Below are 25,002 nucleotides of genomic sequence, written 5' to 3' on the forward strand. Positions count from 1 at the left end.
ATCTTTTGCTACTCACGTTGATCTCCCTAAAGAGAAGTGGTTCAAATACAACCCACCTATTAAAGAAGAAATTAAAGAACTAGTAGTTGCTAAAGATGAAACTATTATCTATAATGTTGATCCAGTTGTTCCTACTGCTTATATTAAAAACCCACCTTTCCCTGTTAGGATAAAGTAACATGCTAAAGTTTCAACTATGGTCAATAAAAGTTATATTATAACACCTAAACCAGCTGAACAAATCAAGGTAGAACCTAGTGTTTCTATGGTTAAGGATCTCCTGGTTGAAAATATAGATTGGTGTGTTATTTACTTCTTTGATGAAGCTGCTAGAATTGCCAAACCCGATGAAAAAGATAAACATAGACCTGTTGTTGGCATTCCTGTTGTCTCGGTTAAGATAGGAGATCACTATTATCATGGTTTATGTGACATAGGTGCTAGTGTGAGTTCTATTCCTTTTACCTTATGTCAAAAAATTATGAACGATATAGCACCCGCTGAAATAGAAGACATAGATGTTACTATTAAACTTGCTAATAGAGACACCATCACACCACTTAGGATTGTTAGAGATGTTGAAGTCTTGTGTGGAAAATAAAATACCCTAATGATTTTCTTGTTCTTGGTTCCCTACAAGATGAATTTTGTCCCATTATCTTTGGTAGACCTTTCTTGAACACCATTAATGCTAAAATAGATTGTGAGAAACAAATTGTCGGTGTTAGCTTTGGTGATGAGTCTCATGAATATAATTTTTCCAAGTTTAGTAGAAAACCTCATAAAAAGAATTGCCTAGTAAGGATGAAATTATTGGTCTTGCTTCTATTGTTGTACCTCCTACTAATCCTTTAGAACAATATTTGCTAGACCATGAAAATGATATGCATATGCATGAAAGAAATGAAATAGATAAGATTTTCTTTGAACAACATCCTCTACTTAAACACAATTTGCCTATTGAAACTCTAGGAAGTCCTCCTCCACCTAAAGGTGATACTGTGTTTGAATTAAAACAATTGCCAGACACTTTGAAATATGCTTATCTTGATGAGAAGAAGATATATCCTGTTATTATTAGTGCTAACCTTTCAGAACATGAAGAAGAAAGATTATTGAAAGTCCTGAGGAAGCACCGAGCTACTATTGGATATACTCTTGCTGATCTTAAGGTCATCAGTCCCACTCTATGTCAGCACAAGATTAATATGGAACCTGATGCTAAACCCGTTGTTGATCACCATCGTCGGTTAAATCCGAAAATGAAAGAAGTGGTAAGAACGGAAATATTAAAACTTCTGGAAGCATGTATAATCTATCCTATAGCTGATAGTAGATGGGTAAGTCTTGTTCATTGTGTCCCTAAGAAAGGAGGTATTACTGTTGTTCCCAATGATAAAAATGAACTTATTCCATGGAGAATTGTTACAGGCTATAGAATGGTAATTGATTTTAGAAAACTAAATGAAGCAACTAGAAAAGATCATTACCCTTTGCCTTTTATTGATCGAATGCTAGAAAGATTATCTAAGCACACACATTTTTGCTTCCTTGATGGATATTCTGGTTTTTCACAAATACCTGTTTCTCAACCTGGTCAAGAAAAGACCACTTTTACTTGCCCTTTTGGAACTTATGCTTATAGACGTATGCCTTTTGGTTTATGCAATGCACCTACTACTTTTCAAAGATGTATGACTGCTATATTCTCTGACTTTTGTGAAAAGATTGTTGAGGTTTTCATGGATGACTTTACTGTTTATGGGATGTCTTTTGATGATTGTTTGAGCAGTCTTGATCAAGTTTTGCAAAGATGTGAACAAACAAATCTTGTCTTGAATTGGGAGAAGTGGCACTTTATGGTTAACGAAGGTATTGTTTTGGGCCATAAAATTTCTGAAAGAGGTATTGAGGTGGACAAAGCTAAGGTTGATGCAATTGAGAAAATGCCATGTCCTAAAGATATCAAAGGGATTCGTAGTTTCCTCAGCCATGCTGGTTTCTATCGGAGGTTTATTGAAGACTTTTCTAAAATTTCTAGGACTCTTACAAATCTTTTGTAAAAGGATATTCCATTTATTTTTTATGATGATTGTTTAGAAGCCTTTGAAACACTCAAGAAAGCATTAATTTCTACACCTATTGTTCAACCACCTGATTGGAACTTGCCTTTTGAAATTATGTGTGATGCTAGTGATTATGTTGTTGGTGTTGTTCTAGGACAAAGAGTTGATAAGAAACTAAATGTTATTCATTATGCTAGTAAAACTCTAGACGGTGCTCAAAGAAATTATGCTACTACTGAAAAAGAATTCGTAGCAGTGGTGTTTGCTTCTGATAAATTTAGGTCTTACATTGTTGATTCTAACGTTATTGTTCACACTGATCATGCTGCTATAAAATATCTTATGGAAAATAAAGATGTTAAACCTAGAATCATTAAGTGGGTTCTCCTGTTACAAGAATTTGATTTGCATATAACTAATAGAAAAGGAGCGGAGAACCCCGTAGCTGATAACTTATCTAGGCTTGAAAATAATCTTGATGACCCAAAACCTATTAATGATAGTTTTCTGTTGAGCAATTAGCTGCAATAAATTTCTCTCATAACACACCTTGGTATGTTGACTATGCTAATTATATTGTTGCTAAATACATACCACCTAGATTTACATACCAACAAAAGAAAAAAGGGCTTATTCCATCTGTGCCCCCAATTCCTTAGTTGTGCTCAGTTTTCCCCACGCTTCAAACTTTTGCTCACTTTTCCCCATTCCCTTAACTGAAACTCTCACAAATGTTCATAACAGACGTTTGCCGTCTTGGCCATTAACTGACTTGTGGGGCCACATTGGACTCTGCTGACTGTGGCTGTGGCTTCGCTGGTTGGGCCGTGTTTGTGTTCATAGGACAGGCCCGTTAGTTTGTTGGTAATAAATTAAAAAAGCCTGCTATCGATGGATGCAGCCTGCTATGCATGCCCGGCTTTGGCATCAATGTAGCCTGCTATGCATGCGAACACCGCCACGCACGCATCTAGTGACCTAGACCTAATCGCATGCACGCACGCCGCCACGCACCCATTGATCCGTGCCGCACGGTTGCCGGCGGATTCAGTCGCTCCGCAGCGTCGTTTCACGTGTCACAGGCATACGTGCCGGTGGCAGAAGGGGCAGGCTGCACGCACGGTCACGTCCATATGTCGAGGCATTGGTTCACGCCGCAGGCTGCATGCACGCTCGTGAATGGGAGGCAGGCAGCCGCCAACGCAGAGCACGTAGAAGGGGAGGCAGGAAGCCGCCAACGCAGAGCACGCAGAGCACGCAAAGCACGCTCGCATCGATTCACGTTCACACATTGATGATCGCATCGGTTCATGCACGCACTGAGTCACGATCTACGCCGGCCGTTTGCGTGTGTACCCACTTCGTCTCCCCCGGCTATTTAAACTACCCTCCATCGCCTCTTCTTCTACAGATCCATCTACACCTCCAACTTCTTCTCTTCTTCCCCCAAAAGCCAAAGCCGTTCCACTCAGCGAAGCGAGCAAGATGCAGTACAACGGGCCGACGTTCCAAGCGCCGCCCACCGTGCCGAAACGGCGGTACCCCGCCAACATCGTCGTCGAGGAATCCCTCCGCGTGTGGGCGTTCTCCCGCTAGAGGGGAAGCACTGAGCTTGCACGGGGGTTCCTCCATGCGGGCTTCCACCACCTCCCGGCGGGCTCGCCGCCCATGTTCAACCTCGTGGAGCAGCGTCCCCACGCCAACGCTCCAGTGGTAGGGCTCGTCGTCCACTTCACCAACAAGTTCGATGCCTACTACCTGCTCGGCAAGGTGTATTGGTGTGGGTTCGAGTTCATCGCATTCATGACCTATAACATCTTCACCGACTTCGAGAGCATCTTCCCCGCTCGCAACCGCATGCACAGCCTCCCGTACTACCTCGGTGACAACGGCCTTGAGGAGGAGGAGTACTGAAGCCGGCGGCGAAGAAGACGGTGAAGCCGGCGGCGAAGAAGACGGTGTTGCCCTAGCTACCCTATCTATCTACTCTATAGTGTGAGTTTGGTGTGTGTGTTGCCCGAGCTATCTATGTAAGGTTAAACTATTATCTATCAGTGTCTATGTAAGAACTTATGTTGCCCTAGCAACCCTATCTAAGTTAAGTTATGTGTGTTATATTAATGTTTTGTCATGTTTATATTTTGTTTGTCCCAAGTTTAGACACGGCTAATTGGCGTGGGAAAAATTAACCAAACAAACTAAATGATGTGTTTATAGATGCCTTCTAAAAATAAGAACATATTGTACATTTGTACACGGCTTTGGTTTGAGAGCTCTGTATTTTTTAGGTATTCAAAGAATACTTTGGTTTTCAGAAATATTGAAGTATCAAATACTTTGAGATATTTTGCTTTAGTCAAAAGTGTAGTTTTAACTACACTATGTTTGAAGTATATAAAAAAGAGGGTTAGACCTCTTTTTCTAATCATGAAGTATTGGTTCGCTAGGCATAATAATACTGCGGTTTGCAAATACTTTGATTCTAAAAAATGAAGGGACCCATAAAGGAAAGCCAAAAAAATTCCTCAATGAGATAGAAGAGATTGGGCAATCAAATTAATGAAAAAAGCAATCAGAAACAAAAAAGAACAAAGCAATCCTTCCTAAACAAAAAAAGAAACATCGCTTGTTTCTGGGCTTCTTTTTGGGCCAGCGAACTAGTTTTTTTTAGCAGAACTGACGAACTCGAGGACAAAATTTTGGCAAGAGCGAGAGAGAAGAGATGAACTTGATGTATATTCCTTGTGCTGCTCAAGTAATACTTACTTTCATCTGACGACCTATGGTATGATTCAATACTCGAGGTTATTAGCTAACAAAATAATCCTATCACTGAACTGGTAGTTGTTTTCTGCCGAAACTAAAAGTGTCGAAACTTAACAGTAAACTGCATACATTCAGTGATCGACAGTTGCACTAAACAGAGTTGCATTTGAGATAAATAGACTTGGATTCCTAAACAGTGGCAACAACAGTAGACAAACATCTCTAACGAGAGATGGCCATCAAGTAAAAAATTCCTAGAGCAAGTATTCCTAAAGCTATCAGATTGGATTGCTTCTTCAACTCAATCAGCTGCTTGAAGTTCTTGTTCATCTTCTTCAATTCCGTCTTCAGTTCGACATCTACCACCGTCAGGTATTCCGGACGCGCTGCTGCTGCCGGAGCGGCACTGTCATGGGACAGATTGGACTCGCGGATTGCATTCCCCCTCGAATCCATCAAGCCCGACCCTTGAAGCCTCTGGATGTAATCATCCATCCACTCGAAATGGTGGCATTTCTTCACGATCTGAAAATGAAATCATGTAACCTAAATCCAAATCTGACAGATTTTTTGAGAAATTAGAGATAAAGGATGCGAGGAAAACTTAGATCTAACCTGCCCCTCCAGCTTGCTCTCGCATTTGACGAACTCGCGCCCAAAGTTCCCATTCTTCTCCTCCTTCGAAGTCAACTGCTTCAGTGGCGCAGTCCGTGGGCAGTCAGGGCATCGAGTCATCGGCACTGGACCATACACCGGCCACGTGGAACGGGGGGCTGACGAGGAGGTTGACATATCGCCCGAGAGGAAGAAACAGAGGAATTGCTCAAGAGGAAGAAGAACGAGAAGATGGGGAAAGAAACAGAGGAATTGCTCGATCTGCTCGATGCCTTTGTCTGTCAGATGGAGAAGAGGAGAAGGGGAAGCTATATTGATAATTTGCCACATTGTATTTTGCAGTTTCAATTTTTGAACCAACTCTTAACACTGACATGTGGTCGTCATGTGCGAAAAATACAATTTCATATGTAAAGTGGGGCAGATCGTAAAAAACCCGAGAAGGACAGTGCAGTAGCCAATCAGGATGCATCACGCGGATCGCGCATGCCTGCCCCACATCTGACGGGTGGTGTTTGGCGCTTGGTAGGATCCGACGGCGCACGTTCGAAGCTAGGGTTTGGAGCATTTCTGCGGGGTTATGAGCGAGTCAACGGGGTAATTAGGGTTTAGGGTTTGAAAAAAAATCAAAATAATTAAAAAAATCAAAAAAATCTCCATAGCTTCATTTTGGAGTGAGTAAGAAGGATCTGAACTTACTTTTTCATTTTCATATCTAAAACGTGTTATTTGACGGTTTTGAATTAAAAGCATATTATTTTTCAAAAAAATGTAGTAATATGAATATTAATCAATAAATAGTGAGACTTCGTTTTTACCCTATATATATGGAACAAGTGTTAATAAAAATTTATATGCCTCATTTAGGCAAGGTCAAAAAAAACTTGATTTCAAATAGGGCTATTTACCCTAGTTTTCGAGCTTGTTTCTGCACATTTCTCATTTGGACTGTTCACCTACGAATATTGGACTTCAAATACTCGATCAAATACACTGCACAGAGCAATGAACCTCCAATGTTCAACTTAAACTTTGACTCGAATCCAAATTTTGGCCCAAATTGAAATATTGATTTAAATTCAAATTTTGATGGAAATTTGAATTATGACTCAAATAAGAAACAAAAGTAGAAGAAACATTATTACAACTGATAAGTTATCACAGTAGCTCAAATCTACCAAGTTTTAAGATGCCAACATCTTAATACAAATCTACCAAGTTTTAAGCGATCCACTTGCCCTCAAATTGACAACACAAACATTTCCCAACAACTTAATTCAAATTTTCGACTTGCTCCTTGTGTTTGCAGCTGGCTTCACCATCTTGCAACTGGTTTCCCTAGTTGAGATGCTCTTTTCTTTCAGAATCTTGTTCTTTTTTATCTTGGGCTTTACTTGGGGTTTTCCTCGTGGAGGTGCTGATGGAGTAGTTGCACTCGCCGAGCACTTGACGACCATTTGACGGTCATCTATGGGTTCAGTAATCTTTAAAGGCACAATTGGAAAAATTATGCCCTCCTCTTCCTCTCTTATAGATTCAAAACCATCAAAGGCCATGGTTTCAAAATCTTCTGCTTCCTCATCTCTTGGCCTTTTCTCCCTAGAGCTGGTAAATAAAATTATAAGCCATAGGCAAAAAAGAGAACAAATGCAAACAAAAGGGTAGCTGCATTCTACAAAGGGTGCAAGCACATACCAAGATGCTTCATTTGCTGCTACATTCTCCACTGCTTCATTTGCTGCTGCATTCTCCACTGCATCTTCAGTCTCCATTGCTGCTGCATTCTCCTCGGCATTGGCTGCTGTCCATCTTTCCTCCTCTCCAAATGATGCATCCACTGCATTGGTACAAAGCCTAGCAATATGCCCCAGAACTCCACATTTTTTGCAAGCACGCTTCTTTGGTAGACGACCCTCCTCACCTGCTCTAATCCTCTAGTTCCTTGGTCTTCCTGGTGGTCTAGTAATGACAGGAGCGTGGAGTTTGAACCCTGGATCTACTATGTTCCATTGATCTTTCCCCAATAGTGCAGGCACATTGTCAGCATAAGCAGCCATAAATTTGGCAACAGAGAAATACTCAGAGCAATATTGATCAACTTCACCATCTACACCCCCGATAACGGTCATCATATTTAGGGCATGTATGCATGGCTTCCCACGGATCTGCCATTGCCTACAAGTACATTCTCTAGTACTTAGGTTCACAGGATACCTCAATACCCTATTTTTAGTGTCAGTATAGGTAACCTCTCCCTCATATGTACCAGATCGAATACATTTCATCTTCAGTCCTCTTGCCTTCAAGTGCAATGCCTTAATTAGTGGTGGGAGCATTTGATGACCAACATATTGTGTTTCTGCAATTCTTTTGCGAAGAGCCATCTTTATCATGATCATTTGCCTCATCTTGTCAAATGCTTGCCACAACAAGAGCCCTTTCACTGACTTGAACTTTGAATTGAAGCATTCTGCAAGGTTACTGGTCACATAATCTACTTTGCAGATTTCGTTGAATTTGCTTCTTGACCACACCTTGCCATGATGTGCATCCATGTACTCCTTCACAAGAGGATTTTGAGCATACAAGACTCTCAAATGGTGTTCATGCTTCCTTTTGCTGCATGTGTATGATGCTGGCCATAAGTTCTCATCATAAACTTTACCTTTGAACTTCTTTTTGAAATTATGCGCTAGGTGTCGCATACATTCCCTATGCTCCACTCCAGGGAATACAATTTCCACTGCACTCTCTAAACCCTTGCAAGCATCTGTGTGTATAGCTAAACCTGGGGGTGTGCCTATAATGTTGCGCAACTGCTGCAGAAACCAGACCCAACTTTCCTCAGACTCTACCTCCACCACACCAAATGCAACTGGGAATAGCCAGTTGTGTCCATCAACTGCAGAAGCTGCTACTAGCTGTCCTCTCCATCTTCCAGTCAAATGTGTAGCATCTACAGCCAAATAGGGCCTGCAACCATCTAGAAACCCCTGCCAGCAAGCCTTGAAACAAACAAAAGCCCTTCTGAAGCACTCCTTCTGAAATGACTTCCCTTTTATTTTGAATGGAACTGTATGCTTGTCAATCTCTACAACACTCCCTGGACTTGCCATCTCCACTTCAGCTTTGAAAGTGTAAAGCAGCTGAAAACTGTCATTCCATTGACCATTAATTCTGTCAAGAGCCTTTTCCCTAGCATTGAAAATTCTCATGTAAGGAATTTATATCTTGTACTTCTCAAAAATCTTCCCATGGAGTGCTGTTGGACCAAGTCCAGGTTCTTCTCTCAGCCAATCCAATATAGCATCTGCCACCCACCTAGTTTTTGCTAGCTTGGTTTTGGCCTTCCCCCCTCCCCCTCCAGGTGGACAGGTGTGCTTGTGTGGGTTTTTCTTTATCTGAAACAAAATAAAAGGGTAAAGAACAGTTAAGAAACCTTACTCAACAATCTGAAACTAAATTACTAACTGAACTTGGATTACCTGAATATATTTGCTCTTTCTCATACGAGATGCATGCAACTTCCACCTACACGTAGGATATGGACAAAAAACTATGAACCTTGCTGGCTCACTCCTTTTAATCTTATAGGTGTTTTCAGATATAATGCACCATGTTGTCACTGCATTCCGACAGTCCACCATTGATTGGAAAATGGTACCTACACTAAGCTCAGGTTTTTCCCTGTTCCACTCAATTGTTGGCATGTCATCACCATCGTATTCATCCTCGATTAAGCTGTCCATGTTCTCCACCTTCTCTTCATCGTCAGTGTCATCAAACCTGGCTTGGCTGATGGGCTCCTCCATATATTCGTCATCCACTGCTTGCTGACTGGCTACATCGACCAGTTCAGGAAACATCATCTCGTCTTCATCATCATTTGTAGGCACTGCCTCGTCAGGTTCTGCATCTTCTTCTACACCAACTGCAAAAGGTACACGAGAAGCAGCAGCTGAATCGGAACCAGAATTGGCAGCAGGCATGTTGTGGCTCCATGAACCACTTGCTTTACTTGGTGTCGACCTACAAGGAGTGCCGGGGTGCTGGCTATTAGCACAGACAGATGATGTCTGAACTCCATTCCCCTTCGCCCGTTCTGCGCGTGACTGAAGCACATCGATTTGGAGTTTACCGAATCGGCAGCCAGCAATCCCAGCAAAAAGCAACGGCATATGATCGTCGCAAGTTAGTGGGAGAAATCTTTGCTCGTCACTGCTGAAGTAATTCAGTTCAACAGCATCGGCATCACTCCAGGGATAGGTGTTTCAGAGCTCAGCTCGCAAATCTTTGAAATACATACTGGTTTCTACCACTTTGGGATAGAAAAATGATGAAATCAAATGCGGTTTAGTACCACGCAGCATACTAGTTTCCATTCTAATCGCCAGCCGGAAAGCCAGCGCGGGATCAATCCTATTTCGTTGGGGAAGGAAACAAAGGCTTCAGTTAGCTGGGTAAAATCGAGCACAAATTCGAATGATTCAAGCAAACAGAAGTCAAATACGGCCTACAATACGACAGAGAATGTCAATTTCAGAGGAAACAATGCTTACCCAGGTTTAATCCATGAATTATCTCCCGCGGATTCGACCCAATCCTCTCCATGATCGACTGCATTCCGGACGTCCTCACTCAACATCCCTATGTAATCCCATATGGGGGTGGGCTATATCTGGCGGGGACGCGGCGTCGCCGACGAACGGACGAGGGCATAGGGTGGAAGAAACAACTGCGGTGGATGCGGCAAGACGCCGGCGGAGGGGGCGGGGCGGCGCTGTGCAGTGCGGCCTGTCTAGATCTGTTTCAGATTCAGACAAGCTGCCCAATACGTGTCTCCTTGTGGTCCCACCCATCAGCAAGCAACAGTCAGACGAAGACTCGGCCCCACTCTTCAGCAACTAACGGTCAATGGACAGTCAAGATGGCAAACGCCCGCTATGAGCATTTGTGAGAGTTTCAGCTAAGGAAGAGGGGAAAAGTGAGCAAATGTTTGGAGCGTGGGGAAAAGTGAGCACAACTAAGGAACCAGGGGCACTAATTTAAATATCCCAAGAAAAAAATTCTTTCATGATTTAAGACATTACTTTTGGGATGACCCACATCTTTATAAAGAAGGAGTAGATGGTATTATTAGACGTTGTGTACCTGAGCATGAACAGGGACAAAATCCTATGGAAATGTCACTCCAAAGCTTATGGAGGACATCATGCGGGAGACAGAACTGCTCACAAGGTATTGCAATCTGGGTTTTATTGGCATACTCTCTTCAAGGATCCTCGTAAGTTTGTCTCATCTTGTGATGAATGTCAAAGAATAGGTAATATCAGTAAGCGTCAAGAAATGCCTATGAATTATTCACTTGCTGTTGAACCATTTGATGTTTGGGGATTTGATTACATTGGACCCTTTCCTTCCTTTAATGAGTATACTAATATTTTGGTTGCTGTTGACTATGTTACTAACTAGGGAGACGCTATTCCAACTAGTAGTGCTGATCACAACACCTCTATTAAAATGCTTAAGGAAGTTATTTTCCCAAGGTTTGGAGTCCCTAGATATTTAATCACTGATGGTGGTTCACACTTCATTCATAGTCCTTTCCATAAAATGATTGCCAAGTATGATGTTAACCATGGAATTGCATCACCTTATCATCCTCAGTCTAGTGATCAAGTTGAACTTAGCAATAGAGAAAGAAAATTAATTTTAGAAAATACTGTCAATAGGTCCCGGAAGAATTGGTCTAAGAAATTAGATGATGCACTTTGGGCTTATAGAATAGCATATAAAAATCCTATGGGTATGTCTCCTTATAAAATGGTTATGGAAAAGCTTGTCATTTGCCTCTTGAGTTAGAACATAAAGCTTATTGGGCAATTAAAGAACTCAACTATGATTTCAAACTTGCCGGTGAAAAGAGGTTATTTGATATTAGCTCACTAGATGAATGGGGAACCCAAGCTTATGAAAATGCCAAGTTATTTAAAGAAAATGTTAAAAGATGGCATGATAAAAGAATCCAAAAGCGTGAGTTCAAGGTTGGAGAATATGTTCTTTTGTACAACTCTCGTTTCAGATTCTTTGCAGGAAAACTCCTCTCCAAATGGGAAGGACCCTATGTTATCGAGGAGGTTTATCGATCTAGAGCTTTCAAAATAAATAATGCTGAAGGTACTAACCCGAAGGTTGTTAATGGGCAACGAATAAAACATTATATCTCAGGTACGCCCATTAATGTTGAAAGTAATATTATCCAAACAATAACACCAGAAGAACACATAAAAGAAACCTTCCGTAACACTCTAGAATTGTGAAAAAGAGGAGGTACGTGATACGGTAACTAATTGGACTCCGAAAAATCTGCAAAAATATTTTTGTCAGTTTTGGAATATTAAATAAATTAGGAAAATAAGAAACTACCGGGAAGGTGACCCTGGTGGGCACAAGACACCAGGGCGCGTCAGGCTTGCCAGGTGCACCCAAGTGGGTTGTGCCCACCTCGAGTACCTTCCAGACTCTGTTTTTCTTCTGTTTGCTTGTTTCCCAAGATAAAAAAATGTTTATATACCCCCCCCAACCTATTGACCACCGTATCGCGGAGAAATCTCCTGTTTTCTTTTCCTTGTTGTTCTCTACCAGATTTGAAAATATGTCATCTCAAAGTTCTGAGGAGGATTGTCCAGTTACTTATCGGCCCCTAGATAAGAATATCTTCAAGGATACCTATCCCTATATGTGGTACACTGATGAGGAAGATGAAGATGAACCAGTCCTTCCTTGTTTCAAGAATGAGAGCATGGAGGCGTTATGCAGGAGGATAATAAAGCTCGTGACGGAGAATTATGAGTTGAGGATAGATAACTCTATCCTCCGGCGTAAGTTGGAGGAAAAGAAGGACAAACCCTCCACTTCATCGCCACCACCTCCTTCTTCATCACCAAAATAAAATTGAGTATCAGGTATGGGCACTCCCCTTGGCTTCTGCCAAGCTTGGGGGAGGTGCCCCGGTATCGTATCACCTCCACTATCTTTTACCTTTACTTATCTTAGTTCGATCCATAGTTATCTTTTGCTTTAGATGAATAAAAGTTTAGTTCGATCCTTTCTCTTCAAGACTTTTCTTAGTGATCTATATTTGTAATCGTGTACGAGATACATAATAAAGTTTAGTTTGAGCTTTGTTTTCTTTACTTTCATGTTTCATTAAAAAGAAAGGAAATAAATGAAAAGGATCATATGCTAATCTTATGGTAAGTAATGACACCACATAAGGAAAAGTACAAGTAGAAAATTTTATTGGAGATTGACAAACATAGCATTAGTCAATGATGAAATTCATGAAAGAATTAATGAGGGAAGAGAAGATTCACATGCAAATACACTATCTTGGAAATCTTTCGTGATTTTGAGGCCCCATCAAAATATTATATGCCAAAATTGTTGACGTTGGACAAGGAAGATAACGTAATGATTTATGTTTGTTCATATTCACAAAGAAGTTATATCGTCATAGATCCTTTAACATGTGGTGCTTGCCCCCCCCCCCCATCTTTGCTAGCCAAAAATTCTGCACTAAGTAGAGATACTACTTGTGCATCCAAAACCCTTAAATCCAAATCTTATTTTCAAGAGTCCACCATACCTACCTAACGATTGAGTAAGATCCTTCAAGTAAGTTGTCATCAGTGCAATAAGGCAATAAAAATTGCTTCTAAAAGTGTTAGATCATTTAGTGTAATACAAAATTGAGCGTTGTACGAACTTGTGATGGCAAAGAATAAAAGAGATAGACTGCATAAAGGTTGCTATCCCAAGGGGAAATATAACGTGACGTTCTTTTGCACTAAGGGATTGAGCATACAAACAAAAAGAGCATGGCAACCTCTGCTTCCCTCTATGAAGGGCCTATCTTTTACTTTTATGTATTTACTTTTATGCAAGAGTCAAAGTTCTGTATATTCCTTTTTATTTTCTATTTTGGCAAGCATCATGTGTTGAGGAAAGATCTAGGCACATATATCCAGTTGGATATCGGTAGCATGCGTTATTTTTGTTGACATCACCCTTGAGGTGAATACGTTGGGAGGCGAAATTATAAGCCCCTATCTTTCTATGTGTCCAGTTGAAACGTTTTTCTCATGTGTATGCGGTGAGTGTTAGCAATCATAGAAGACTATATGATGGTTGAGTATATGGACTTGCCTAAAGGCTCTGATACGTGACCCTTCCTGAAAATATGATGAATTGTAGTTGCAAAGTTGACTGAGAACATGGTTTATTGGTTTCCAATAGAGTTTATGCTTTATACTTCGATGTTGTGATGAATTGTTACTTATTCATGAGAAGTCTATGATAAAAGTTTTATGTTAGAGTTTGTTGCTGTTATAATAATATGCATGATGCTTTTATGTCCGTATTTTGTTTTTATTGACACCTCTCTCTCTAAGCATGTGAACATGTTTTTCGATTTGGGTTTTCGCTTGAGGACAAGCAAGGTCTAAGCTTGGGGGAGTTGATGCGTACATTTTGCATCATGTTTACCTACTATTATTTATAATGTTTTTATGCATAATACTGCTTTTTGGAGTAATTCTAATGCCTTTTGTCTCATAATATGCAAGGTTCACACAAAGAGGGAGAATTCCGGCAGCTGGAAATCTGGACCTGAAAAAGCTACGCCAGGCTACCTATTCTGCACAACTCCAAATGAGTTGAAACTTCACGGGGAGTTTTTATGGAATACATAAGAAATATTGGAGCAGATAACCGTCGGAGGGGGGCCACCCGGTGAGCACAAGACACCAGGGCACACCTGGCCCCCCGGGCGCGCCCTGGTGGGTTGTGCTCAGCCCAGCCCACCTTCGATGCCCATCTTATAGTATATAAGTCATTTTGACCTAGGAAAAATAAGAGGAGGACTTTCGGGACGAAGCGCCACCGTCTCGAGGCAGAACTTGAGTAGGAGCACTTTTGCCCTCCAGTGAAGCAATTCCGCCGGGGGAACTTCCCTCCCGGAGGGGGAAATCATCGTCATCATCACTAACAACTCTCACATCTTGGGGAGGGCAATCTCCATCAACATCTTCAATAGCACCATCTCCTCTCAAACCCTAGTTCAACTCTTGTGTTCAATCTTTGTACCGGAACTATAGATTGGTACTTGTGGGTGACTAGTAGTGTTGATTACATCTTGTAGTTGATTACTATGTGGTTTATTTGGTGGAAGATTATATGTTCAGATCCAATATGATATTTAATACGGGACCCCTCTAATCTTGAGCATGATTATCATTTGTGAGTAGTTACTTTTGTTCTTGAGGTCACGGGAGAAATCTTGTTGCAAGTAATCATGTGAATTTTATATGTGTTCAATATTTTGATGGTATGTATGTTGTGATTCCCTTAGTGGTTTCATGTGAACGTCGACTACATGACACTTCACCATATTTGGGCCTAAGGGAATGCATTGTGGAGTAGTTATTAGATGATGGGTTGCGAGAGTGACAGAAGCTTAAACCCTAGTTTATGTGTTATTCCATAAGGGGCCGATTGGATCCAAAAGTTTAATGCTATGGTTAGAATTTATTCTTAATACTTTTCTTGTAGTTGGGGATGCTTGCGAGGGGGTTAATCATAAGTAGGAGGCTTGTTCAAGTAAGAACAGCACCTAAGCTCCGGTCCACCCACATATCAAATTATCAAAGTAGCGAACACAAATCGAACCAACATGATGAAAGTGACTAGATGAAATTCCCGTGTACCCACAAGAACACTTTGCTTATCATAAGAGACCGTTTTGCCATGTCCATTGCCTCAAAAGGATTGGGCTACCTTGCTGCACTTTTGTTACTATTATTGTTACTTGCTCGTTACAAATTATCTTGCTATCAAACTACTCGTTACTTACAATTTCAGTGCTTGTAGACATTACCTTGCTGAGAACCACTTCTCATTTCCTTCTGCTCCTCATTGGGTTTAACACTCTTACTTATCAAAAGGACTAAGATTGGTCCCCTATACTTGTGGAATATCAGTGCTTAGTTTTGTGTTCAATCTTGCAGTGTCCTCACCCATTGACAAAGTAGGGGTAGCGAGGCACGTATTTGTATTGTTGCCATCAAGGGTAAAAAGATGGGGTTTTCATCATATTGCTTGAGTTTATCCCTCTACATCATGTCATCTTACTTAAGGTGTTACTCCGTTCTTACGAACTTAATACCCTAGATGCATGCTGGATAGCGGTCGATGTGTGGAGTAATAGTAGTAGATGCAGAATCGTTCCAGTCTACTTGACACGGACGTGATGCCTATATGCATAATCATTGCCTTGGATATTGTCATAACTTTGCGCTTTTCTATCAATTGCTCGATAGTAATTTGTTCACCCACCGTATTATTTTCCTTCAAGAGAGAAACCTCTAGTGAAACTTATGGCTCCGGGTCTATTTTCCACCTTATATTTTTAGATCTATAAATCAAAAATACCTTAAAATATCTTGCCGCAATTTATTTGCTTTTATTTTGTTTTACATTTTAGTAATCTTTTATATCTATCTCTATCAAATCTCACCTTTGCAAGTGATCGTGAAGGGATTACAACCCCTTTATCGCGTTGGGTGCAAGTGTTTGATTGTTTGTGTAGGTGCATATATTGGGGAATTTCTTGTATCTCCTACTGGATTGATACATTGGTTCTTAACTGAGGGAAATACTTATCTCTACTTTGTTGCATCACCCTTTCCTCTTCAAGGAAAAACCAACGCATGCCAAAGAAGTAGCAGGAGGAATTTCTGGCGCTGTTGCCGGGGAGATCTACATCAAGCCTACCAAGTACCCATCATAAACTCCCATCTCTTGGATTACATTATTTTCCATTTGTCTCTCGTTTTCCTGTAGCGACCTGAACCGAATGGATCGAAGTCTCCATGCTTAAGTGACATCCCTGGATTGGTATGCTGACACACACAGTACTCGAGGATTTATAACAGAGGTAAATCACATGTATAAAGTAACATAAATGCTATTACCTCAATCCATATAGCGGAAGAAACAACAAAGCTGTGGAGTCCCAACCACACCAACGACAAAGTTGAGTGTAGACATCGTAACCCTAACGTATCACTTACTCGTCGTAAGAATCCTGCAACATGAGATGTTGCAGCCATATAGGTCAGTACATTGAATGTACTGGCAATTTCACACCATAGAATAGTAAGGAGAATATCTATCTCTACATGCATATTTGGCTGATGGAGCCTCTAATTTTAATTTTGCATAAAGCTAATTTTTTTCCTACAATAAAGGAATAAATTTTATTTACTACCAAGTTAAATTACCCATATTGAGAAGGTAACCCCAAATCAATCCCAAAAATCACCAAATCATTAATAACCCAACAATTTCATTAAATAGAGTGATGAGATCAACCCATAATTCAAATACCAGATACTCAAAATGTCCATAACCGGAGACACGGCTAATCATGATTAGTTTGTACACTCTACAGAGGTTTGCGCACTTTTCCCCACAAGACTCGATCTCCTCCGTTGTATTTCTTGCATTGCATGATGTTTGAGAAACGGATGACCGAGACACAGTCTTTCCGAAGAGGTCACCTTAACCAATAGATAGGCCGGTACACCTACAATTCCCCTACATCTGCTAGCCCATCATGGAAAGGATTCCCACAACTTACTCAACTATGCCAGAGCCCATAATGGCTTGTGGCTGCACACGGAAGTTTGTAGCATGAATAATCTTATGATCCCTTTGAGCCTGGGTGGCATTCCATAGGGTAATCACACTGGTTCTCCGGGATCCCCTTGGGCAAGCACTGGGTTCTCCAGGTGCCCGGGCAAGCCACTGGGTTCTCCAGGGTGCCCCAACCATTCCACCCAGATGTGTGTTAATGTTGCCACCTTAAAGTTTCCCTTAGTTATTATCTCTCACAACTTGCATGATTCTCACATACCAATCCACGTCTATGAGCATGGCTAAGCAATAAGAGCATAGCGTATAATCCCGGGGTGATCAAAGGTAATAGGTTCCTACCTCATCAACGACATAGCATAACCACATGTTCCCAAATCCTACTCATGCAAATATTTGAGGGGTGTATCTAATGCAAGTAAAAATGGGTATAGGAAGAGTATGATCAATGTGTGAACTTGCCTTGTACTGTTGATGAAGATTCTCGCACTCATAATTCCAGATATTTCTACTTGTCACACTCCGATCATTCTATCGTAAGCAAGCGATTTTATCCACACATAAGCAATCACTCAAAGACCCAAAAGAACATGCAAAGGAAGATTGCAAGAACTCCAAAAGAACTAAATCAAATTATTTTGCAAGGTCAGATCCTAATTTCGGTGAAAAAGTGTGGTGATGGCTCAAGATGATAGATTACGTCTAGGGATTCAATTGCAATAAGGAATCAGTTGAAAATGCGCTACCGTTTACAAGATATGATCAAATGAAGGTTCAAATAGTTTGAAAGGTTCCAAAGTTGAAACTAATGATGCTACTGGATGTAGGAAGTCAATAGGAACATGTAGGAAGAAGAATTACTAGATTGGAAATAACGGATCAAAAGATACAAGTAATTCAACATAGCATTGAATCTGCTTAGAATGTTGTGTGATAACTCTTTGTGGACTAGCGGAGTAATTTGACTATGATCAAAATTATATGTTGGAAAGATGACACTAACTATGCGAACGGAAAGTTTACTTCAATACGAATCCGAAGCAGTTGGGTTCATCGGAAACGGAGTTACGAATAAAAAGATATGATCAAAAGAAGTTTGAATATGAATCTGAACAAATTTCGAAATTTGGAAGTTGCAAAAAGTTTATTTGATAAGTTCACTAGATAGGCGGAATCAAGACAAAAATGTAGGCGTTGGTTTTATCTAATTTGAATGAACGAGTAAAAAGTTATGGCTATTTGAAAAATCAAGACCAAGCTGTTTTACGGAAGAAAAAGAGCTATTGCTAAAAGATTTCTACGCCTAAAGTGTAAATACAGAGACTAAATGATAATCTAATTATTCTATCGTACTAGTCTAGAAATAATTATTGGGGAATGCAGTATTTAATTTTTTTTCCCTACGATCACGCAAGATCTATCTAGGAGATGCATAGCAACGAGAGGGGAGAGTGTGTCTACGTACCCTCGTAGACCGAAAGCAGAAGCATTTAGTAACACGGTTGATGTAGTCGGACGTCTTCGCGATCCGACCGATCATGTGCCGAACGCACGGCACCTCCGCGATCTGCACACGTTCAGCTCGGTGACGTCCCTCGTACTCTTGATCCAGCTGAGGCCGAGGGTGAGTTGCGTCAGCATGATGGCGTGTTGACGGTGATGATGAAGTTACCGACGCAGGGCTTCGCCTAAGCGTTACGACAATATGACCGAGGTGGAAAACTGTGGAGGGGGCACCGCACACGACTAAAGATCAACTTCTATGTCTTTGGGGTGCCCCCTGCCTCCGTATATAAAGGAGGGAGAGGGAGAGGCAGCCGGCCCTAGGGGGCGCCAAGTTGTGGAGTCCTATTAGGACTCCCTAGTCCTAGTAGGATTCCACCTCCCACACGGAGTACGAAAGGGGAAAGGGAGAAGGAGAAGGAAAGGGGGGCTGGCCCCCTTCTCCTAGTCCTAATCAGCCTCCTAACCAAGGGGGGCGCACTAGCCCCTTGTGGGCTGGTGTGCTTCCCTCTTATAGCCCATAAGGCCCATAACTTCTCACGGGGGTTCCGGTAACCTCCCGGTACTCTGGAAAAATGCCCGAACCACTCGGAACCATTCCGATGTCCAAATGCAACCTTCCAATATATGAATCTTTACCTCTCGACCATTTAGAGACACCTCGTCATGTTCGTGATCTCATCTGGGACTCCGAACAAGCTTCGGTTCATCAAATCACATAACTCATAATGCAAATCATCATCGAACGTTAAGCGTGCGGACCCTACGGGTTCGAGAACTATGTAGACATGACCGAGACACATCTCTGGTCAATAACCAATAGCGGAACCTGGATGCTCATATTGGCTCCTACATATTCTATGAAGATCTTTATCGGTCAAACCGCATAACAACATACGTCATTCCCTTTGTCATCGGTATGTTACTTGCCCGAGATTTGATCGTCGGTATCATCATACCTAGTTCAATCTCGTTACCGGCAAGTCTCTTTACTCGTTCCGTAATGCATCATCCCGCAACTCATTGGTCACATTGCTTGCAAGGCTCATACTGATGTGCATTACCGAGAGGGCCCAAAGATACCTCTCTGATACACAGAGTGACAAATCCTAATCTTGATCTATGCCAACTCAACAAACACCATCGGAGACACCTGTAGAGCATCTTTATAATCACCCAGTTACGTTGTGACATTTGATAGCACACAAGGTGTTCCTCCGGTATTCGGGAGTTGCATAATCTCATAGTCTGAGGAACATGTATAAGTCATGAAGAAAGCAATAGCAATAAACTAAACAATCATAGTGCTAAGCTAACGGATGGGTCTTATCCATCACATCATTCTCTAATGATGTGATCCCGTTCATCAAATGACAACACATGTCTATGGCTAGGAAACTTAACCATCTTTGATTAACGAGCTAGTCAAGTAGAGGCATACCAGGGACACTCTGTTTGTCTATGTATTCACATATGTACTAAGTTTCCGGTTAATACAATTCTAGCATGAATAATAAACATTTATCATGATATAAGGAAATATAAATAACAACTTTATTATTGCCTCTAGGGCATATTTCCTTCAATAATAAGCTACGGGAGTATATAAAAAATACGAAGAAAGATATCTTTATAAGGTACAGAAAAGACGACTTCAGAGAGAGGAGACAACTTCCAGAAGTCTCGCCGGAGAGAAAAAAATATATTTTTCTTTAGTGAATTTAGTCAAACCAAAATATTGATTTAATCCAAATCGGATGATTTTTGGAGGCTCTATGGGTCTATATTTATAGGTGAAGAGAGGCTTAGGGGTCAAAGGCTAGGCAATGTGGGACTAAACGTAGACGAAAAATAGAAAAGAGAGAAGAGGTGCATCATGGGCCAAAAGGTTCGGCCGACCACGCGCACACACCACCGCTGCGGTTTTTTTTATTTGACCAAAGCGGAAAAAAGAAAAAAATGGGAAGAAAAAATGGCTGCCTGGGCCTGGCCCATGTAGGAAAAAAAGATGGGGCGCCCGCTGCCACTACGCTACACATGTGGGCGACAAATAAGTATGGCCTGCATGTATATTTTTTTAATAGAAATAGAAAGGAAAACTGATTAATGAAAATAAAAAAAATTGGCATATTATATATCAAACTTTTTAGAAAAAGATTTCCTAAAACATGAACATATTTTCAGCAGCAAATAAATTCCACAAAAAATTTAATAAAGCAAATAGTGCTACTGGTTCATTTAAAAACAAAATAAAAATATTTTAAAATACCAAAATTATTTCAAGCTCATTTTTCTCCACTTTTCTAATGTAGGGAATCATTTTACCCTATTTTCCAATTATTTTATTTTTGGAGAAAAATAACTTGAATAAAAACCAAACAACTCCAAATTGAAAGTGGGTTTTAAAATAACTTCAAAGGGACTTTCAAATTTGATTCTTTGAAACTTCCAACTCTCTTTTCTTAGTATTTGAAGAAGTAATTTTATCTTCTCTCCTGAAACTCATTGAGTTGGATAAAGTTTCCGAATTTGAAATATTTCCAAATGAAATTCAAATATTTTCAAAAACCCTTTTCATTTTAATTAAATGGAAGATGACATATCATCTTCACTCTAGGGTTTTGTGATGGAATGAATATGAATCCATGGAGATCATAAATGCAAAATGAAAGTTTGGGAAAGTCCTTTTATTTCCTCTCATTCAACTTTCGAAAAGTTTCAAATTTCACTCAGTTTCACACAAGCAACCACACCACAATCAAACAATCAATAAAAACTATTTATTTAATATAACATTCCAAAATTTAGAATTTTGGGATGTTACATTTCCTCTCCCCACTTCTAAAATATTTTCTGAAAAATACAAAAATATTTTCCTTTTTATTCGCCTTCTTTCCGTTTGCCTTTATGTCTTACTTGGTTTGTTTGCTCATTTACTTGGCATAATTGTGTTTATTCAAATTTAGGAGCAAAGAGATTTATGGATCCACATCCACTTTCTAATATTTTTAAAAGATCCAATTATGATGAACCAATTGCTAGTGAATTGAGTGCACTAGATTATCTTTATGAGGTTTTGCTTGAAATTTGTGAATCTGAAAATTGCGATGAAGTGTTGAAAGAAGAAAATTATAAAGTGATTCACGACAGTGCCTTGAACGAAAAGCATGATTGCACTGATGTTATTATAAATTCCATTAATTTCAATTGTTGTAATGATATACAAAACCCTAAGCTTGGGGATGCTAATTTTGCTCTGTCTACTACTTGTTGCAATGATCATGATTGGGGCGATTCTTCTTGTGATCTTCAAAAAAAATTAAGCCCCATTATGAATATGAGATTGATAATAATGTTTGCAATAATGTTGAAAGTGGGTTTGGAAGAGTGTCAACTTTAGATCCCACATATTTGGATAATGTTCAATCTTATGATTTTTTTGATAAAGGTGGGTTTGGAAAGGTCATGACTTTATTTGATGATAACCCCACTATTTTGGAGAAGTGTCAACTTTGCACGAATATGGATTATGTAGAGAATATGTTATGTGATAGCTATATTGTTGAGTTTGAATATGATCCTACATGCAATTATTACGAGAGAGGAAAATATGGTTGTAGAAATCTTTATGTTACTGAATTATCTCTCTTAATGCTTAGATTGTTAAAGTTTCACTCTTCTTCCATGCATATGCTAGTTTTTGCTCGCCTTGATAATTTTTTTGCTTATAGAATGCCTATGCATAGGAAGTATGTTAGACTTAGATGAGTTTCTCATGAGTTTTATAATGCTCTCTTTGTGCTTCAATTCTTGTCTTTCATGTGAGCATCATCGAAATCTCAATGCCTAGCTAAAAGGCTTTAAAGAAAAGCCCTTCTTGGGAGACAACCCGATATTTTTATTTCCTATTTTTAGATAAATTTATTATCTTGCCTCTGGTTAGATGTGTTTTAGTGTTTTAATTAGTGTTTGTGCCAAGTAAGACCTTTAGGATGGCTTATGGTGATAGTTGATTTGATCTTGCTGAAAAATAGAAACTTTTGTGCCTAGTAAAATAATTTCCATTTTTGACAGAAGCATGATAAAATACTGATTCTTTTTGAACAAGATTGATATACAATCTGCCTATGTTGTTCTAATTTTTCAGAATTGTTGGAGTTACAGAAGTATTGGAAGTTTCCAGATTGCTACAGACTGTTCTGTTTTTGACAGATTCTGTTTTCTATGTGTTGTTTGCTTATTTAATGAATCTATGGGTAGTATTGGGGCATATGAACCATGGAGAAGTTGGAATACAGTATATATTACACCAATATAAATAATGAATGAGTTCACAACAGTACCAAAAGTGGTGATTTATTTTCTTATACTAATGGATCTCATGAGTTTTCTGTTGAGTTTTGTGTTGTGAAGTTTTCAAGTTTTGGGTAAAGATTTGATGGACTATGGAATAAGGAGTAGCAATAGCCTAAGCTTGGGGATCCCCTCTTTCGTCTTCGTCTATTGGTAAATTTACTTGAGGCTATATTTTTCTTCACCACATGATATGTGTTTTGCTTGGAGCGTTTTGTATGATATGAGTCTTTCCTTTTTAGTTTTGCCACAATCATCCTTGTTGTACACACCTTTTTGATAGGGACACGCATGAATCGTGATATATTACAATACTCTATGTGCTTCACTTATACCTTTTGAGATAGGTAATTTTTATTTAGTGCTTCACTTATATCTTTTTAGAGCATGGCGGTAGTTTTATTTTACAGAAATTGTTAAACTCCCATGCTTCACTTATGAGGGATATAATAAAAACTTTCATATAAAGTGCATTGAATACTATGAGAAGTTTGATTCCGTATGATTGTTTTGAGATATAAAGATGGTGATATTAGAGTCATGCTAGTGAGTAATTGTGGATTGGTAGAAACACTTGTGTTAAAGTTTGTGATTCCCGTAGCATGCACGTATGGTGAACAGTTATGTGATGAAGTCGGAGCATGATTTATTTATCGATTGTCTTCCTTATGAGTGGCGGTCGGGGACGAGCGATGGTCTTTTCCTACCAATCTATCCCCCTAGGAGCATGTGTCTATTACTTTCTTTTGATAACTAATGAATTTTTGCAATAAGTATGTGAGTTCTTTATGACTAATGTTGAGTCCATGGATTATACACACTCTCACCCTTCCACCATTGCTAGCCTCTCTAGTACCGCCCAACTTTCGCCGGCACATTAAACCCACCATTTACCCTTCCTCAAAACATCCACCATACATACCTATTATGGCATTTCCATAACCATTCCAAGTTATATTGCCATACAACTTTCACCGTTCTGTTTATTATGACACGCACCATCATTGTCAAATTGCTTTGCACGATCATAAGATAGCTAGCATGATGTTTTCATGGCTTGTACTTTTTTGGTGTCATTTGCTACGCTAGATCATTGCACATCCCAGTACACCGCCGGAGGCATTCATATAGAGTCATATTTTGTTCTAGGTATCGAATTGTAATTTTTGAGTTGTAAGTGAATAAAAGTGTGATGATCATCATTATTAGAGCATTGTCCCATGCAAGAAAAAGATGAAGGAAGCTATGATTCCCTCACAAGTTGGGATGAGTCTCCGGACTTTACAAAAAATAAAAGAGGCCAAAGAATCCCACAAAAAAATTAAAGAGGCCAAAGAAGCCCACCAAAAAATTGAGAGAAAAGAGAGAAGGGGCAATGCTACTATCCTTTTTTCACACTTCTGCTTCAAAGTAGCACCATGATCTTCATGATAGAGAGTCCCCTATGTTGTCACTTTCATATACTAGTGGGAATTTTTCATTATAGAATTTGGCTTGTATATTCCAATGATGTGCTTCCTCAAATTTCCCTAGGTCTTCGTGAGCAAGCGAGTTGGATGCACACCCACTTAGTTTCCTTTTGAGCTTTCATAAACTTATAGCTCTAGTGCATCTATTGTATGGCAATCCCTACTCACTCACATTGATATCTATTGTTGGGCATCTGCATAGCTCATTGATACGCCTAGTTGATGTGAGACTATCTCCTTCTTTTTGTCTTCTCCACAACCACCATATTCTATTCCACCCATAGTGTTATATCCATGGCTCACGCTCATGTATTGCGTGAAAGTTGAAAAAGTTTGAGAACATCAAAAGTATGAAACAATTGATTGGCTTGTCATCGGGGTTGTGCATGATTTAATACTTTGTGTGATGAAGATGGAGCATAGCCAGACTATATGATTTTGTAGGGATAACTTTCTTTGGTCATGTTATTTTGAGAAGACACGATTATTTTATTAGTATGGTTGAAGTATTATTG

At 39.9% G+C, this 25,002-nt stretch overlaps 1 protein-coding gene and 1 pseudogene across 1 annotated transcript; both read right to left on the reverse strand.

The window, feature by feature from the left end:
• Positions 1-5,054: 5,054 nt before the first annotated feature.
• LOC147980352 (uncharacterized) lies at positions 5,055-5,624 on the reverse strand. Its single transcript, XM_087516874.1, has 2 exons — positions 5,448-5,624; positions 5,055-5,357 (listed from the first exon to the last, which is right to left on the reverse strand). Exons 1-2 carry the CDS (start codon positions 5,622-5,624, stop codon positions 5,055-5,057), a joined length of 480 nt encoding a protein of 159 aa, XP_087373000.1.
• Positions 5,625-6,724: 1,100 nt separating this feature from the next.
• On the reverse strand, positions 6,725-8,662 carry LOC147980353 (uncharacterized; annotated as a pseudogene).
• Between the last annotated feature and the right edge of the window lie 16,340 nt (positions 8,663-25,002).

The sequence above is a fragment of the Triticum urartu genome, chromosome 3A (genome assembly GCF_056163025.1).
Source record: "Triticum urartu cultivar PI428250 chromosome 3A, HENAU_Tu73, whole genome shotgun sequence".
In the NCBI taxonomy this organism is placed as follows: Eukaryota; Viridiplantae; Streptophyta; class Magnoliopsida; order Poales; family Poaceae; genus Triticum; species Triticum urartu.